Genomic DNA, 3,243 nt, shown 5'->3' with positions numbered 1-3,243 from the left:
AACCAATAAAAAAACTCAATTTCGAATTTTTTGCTTGCACGTTGTTTTGCATTTTAGGTGACGATATACATATGTACATTTATGTACATATTCAGTAGATTTTCTAAGGTTGTTGCTTTCTTAAATTGTTTCTCTATAGATTATAGCTATTTTCGGATTGAGGAGATAAATGACAGATAGAATTAGAACTATGGTGAACATTAAGAAACAGATATTATATCCAATATCTTAAGAATGCATGTTGTCTTATTAAATGTCTAATTAAATTATTAAACATTATTACATGCCAAAAASGGATTAAAAGTTAATTTAAAAAAGGCTAAAATTTCTTAAATTTTCTTTCATTGAAAGAACATAATTAATTTGTTATTTACCGTGAGTTTTTGTAATCAAAATCCACTTTGCGACTGCACTGCTTGCGTGGTAAATGCTTGTGTTGCGTATACGCCATGTCGGTCATCGAATGAAGAGTTGCTGCTAAGAAAATTAGTTTTTTTTCATAAAATGGGAATATTTTGCATAAATTTGTTTATGTTTCACAAATTTACAAAACTAAGCTCTTCAGCCGAAATTTTAATTTTTTTTTTTTATGGTTTTGGGTTAATTTGTTTACTTTTACTTAATTTTTTTTGCTTATAATTGCAATGCTAGCTAACATCCTCTCTTTTGCGAATCTTTTGTGACAATATTTTTTAAATCGAATATGCCAATTATCGCTAATAGTTTTTTGAAAAATAATATCAAAACAATATTTTTTACAGTGTAATTATTATGACATTATTCTACTAAAACTAAACTTTAAAACAAAATTTTATTGCTTTTATTTTATACTCAGCACTTTTGTTTAAAGTAAGCTATTTTTATGCATAATTTTCAAAATACTTGAAAAGTTAACTTTACTAGAAAAATAAATATTTGTTTAWTTTTCGGCCAAGGCAAAATAGTGGGATAACATTTAAGAATCTGCTTAACTATATTTCTAACATCTCATTTCTCTTTTCTGAGTATAATTATAATAAAACAAAGTCATTTCTAATAAAAAAAAATAATTTTTGGTTTCTACATATTTATGGGCGGTGTCGGCTGCAGCAGTGTTAATTCGCTCGTTGTTGATTCATTGCATTTACGTATGTATGTGTGGCGCATGGCGCGGCCTCAGCAGCTTGTTGATGTCAAATGCGCGCATACACTAATGCCGCTTACGAAAGTTGTGTTTTTTCTATTTTAGTTTTAATAYGCAATTTATTTCACTACAATCGGTTTCTGAGCGCAATGATGCACGTCTTCAATTGAGGCTTGAAGAAACGCAGCAATTCTTGTATGGTATAGTTTTACTACGCACACGTCGCAGCTTCGCTTTTTCTTACGCTACTTTACACTTYCACAACATTTCACTTACTTTTGCGTTAACTTACGCTGCCTTTCCTTACTTCTAACGCACGCTCACTGGRTTCTTCAGGTGTTGTAACTTACTTYTGCTTGCGTTTAACAGCTGACAGCCTCCGGCAGTGGATTCTCCGTGATGCGCATCTTCTGCGCGCTCGTGTATGMTGTGCCATTGACGCTCACCTCCGGCTCCGCCACRAAGTCCAAATCATCCAAGYCCTTCTGCATGTCGCAGGCGGGCAAGTGGCGTTCGCGTTCAATCGACTGATTGCCGTTGCCGTCGGACTCGCCGCCGGAGGCGTCGCCGCTACTCGAGGCGTAACCGGTATTCGTGGTGTTGTTGTTGTTAATGGCAGTTTCGCGACAGAGGCGCACATTGCTGCGCAGCTTCTTTTGTTGTTTCTGCTGCTGCTGCAGCTGTTGTTGTTGCTCAGCTAGCTGTTCGCGTCGCTCCTTCTCCTGCTGCTCCTTGAAGTTGGCAAAGAAGATGGACGAGTAGGTCTGATACTTGGTGCCACATGGCGAGGTGGCTGGCGTGGAGAGCGGTGTGGCTGTTGGTGGTGKTGTTGTTGTTGGTAATTGAGTTCAGTTGAGTTGTATTTCCGTAGCACAGTGTGGTGGATAGCAACAGAATCGCAGCACATTAAAGAAGGGGGGACACAGAGGGAGTGGGAATTTTGCTTATGTTATTTAGCGAATTTATTTCATTTCTTTGTTTTTTTTGTTTTTTGTTATTGTGTTTATTAAGTTCAACAAATTTAAAGTCGATAGATTGAAGGAGGAGGTTGAGAGAATCGTTTTGTTTTCGTTTTTGTTTTTGTCTGGCGAATGTTTGCGAGTTCTTGCCTAGCGCTTTGAGTGCGTCTGTGTGTTTGTGCATGTGTGTGCTGTGGGTGGCAAATGTAATGTATTTGTATGGCTAAGCACGCGCTTCACATGTGTGACTGTGTATCGGTGCGGGCGGCGCAGCAGCTTGTGTCTGAATTTAATGAGCGAAATCCGCAAATATCTTAAGCCCAAGGTGTGCGTGTGTGAGTCGTTATGTGCACTTTATGTGAATTAAAACTCGGCTTTAATGTATAATGTATTGCTAAACTTGCTGTATGCAAATGTATTGTTGTTGTTGGTTTGGTATGATGTGTAACTGATTTATGTTATGCATGGCACATGACAATGAGGCATGACACATTCGTCCAAATGCGAAGCAGCTTGTGTAGCGCTGAAACACACGCACAAAACAATTGCCACACACACACACACATACGCATATTCTTTGSTTCAGAGACGAAGCTTCCTTACGGTTAATTAATATTAACTTAATTTTTAGGTATGTTCAGGCTTATTCGTGCTCAATTTCAACAATTTTTTTTTTTTTTTTTTTTTTTTTTTTAAGATTACACTTCCTTTTTTACAGCAGTGCTGTTTTATTTGTGCCTGGCGTTAGTTCGATCATCTATATTATATATTTTCTTACATTCAACTCCTGTCTTAAGGCCTAATATTTGTTTTAAAATATTTCGGATTTTTATTTGAGCAAATAATTTACAGTTGCTTCAATTTATGGTATGTAATGTATATGCTTAAAGTCTATTGTGCCACAAATTTGAGTTCATTGGTCAAACTGGTGCTTAATAACCGCAAACGCTTGGTGTCGCGTACAAGATAAGTCAAGTCTTCAACTCAACCAAAATTTAGCAGTTATCTAAGCACATAAATCTGTTTTCATGTCGAGCAAATTCTGTTAAAAAATATGATAGAATCGCCATGAACACCAAAGACATTGCCTGTAAGACGATTTAAGAGAAAGCTTTTATGTGTTTGTGACTAGTGATAGTAGATGTTGAAAATAAGAAAAAA

General features: G+C 36.4%; 1 protein-coding gene across 3 annotated transcripts in view; it reads right to left on the bottom strand.

Moving 5' to 3' along the window:
• Positions 1-900: 900 nt before the first annotated feature.
• The window catches only part of LOC108965218 (protein NDRG3), a 62,059-nt gene continuing 59,716 nt past the window's right edge, over positions 901-3,243 (bottom strand). For 2 of the 3 annotated variants that reach the window (XM_018927454.1, XM_018927455.1), the window contains exon 8: positions 910-1,937. In XM_018927454.1, the coding sequence (XP_018782999.1) occupies positions 1,486-1,937 (452 nt within the window). In that variant the 3' untranslated portion in view covers positions 910-1,485. Of the gene's footprint in view, positions 1,938-3,243 lie in introns of all 3 variants that reach the window. The other variant, XM_018927456.1, reaches the window with a different exon arrangement.

This window comes from Bactrocera latifrons, unplaced genomic scaffold (genome assembly GCF_001853355.1).
Source record: "Bactrocera latifrons isolate USDA-ARS-PBARC rearing strain unplaced genomic scaffold, ASM185335v1 scaffold_137, whole genome shotgun sequence".
Taxonomy (NCBI): domain Eukaryota; kingdom Metazoa; phylum Arthropoda; class Insecta; order Diptera; family Tephritidae; genus Bactrocera; species Bactrocera latifrons.
Note: the sequence above shows the minus strand (reverse complement) of the source record. Positions and strands in the feature narration are given on the sequence as shown.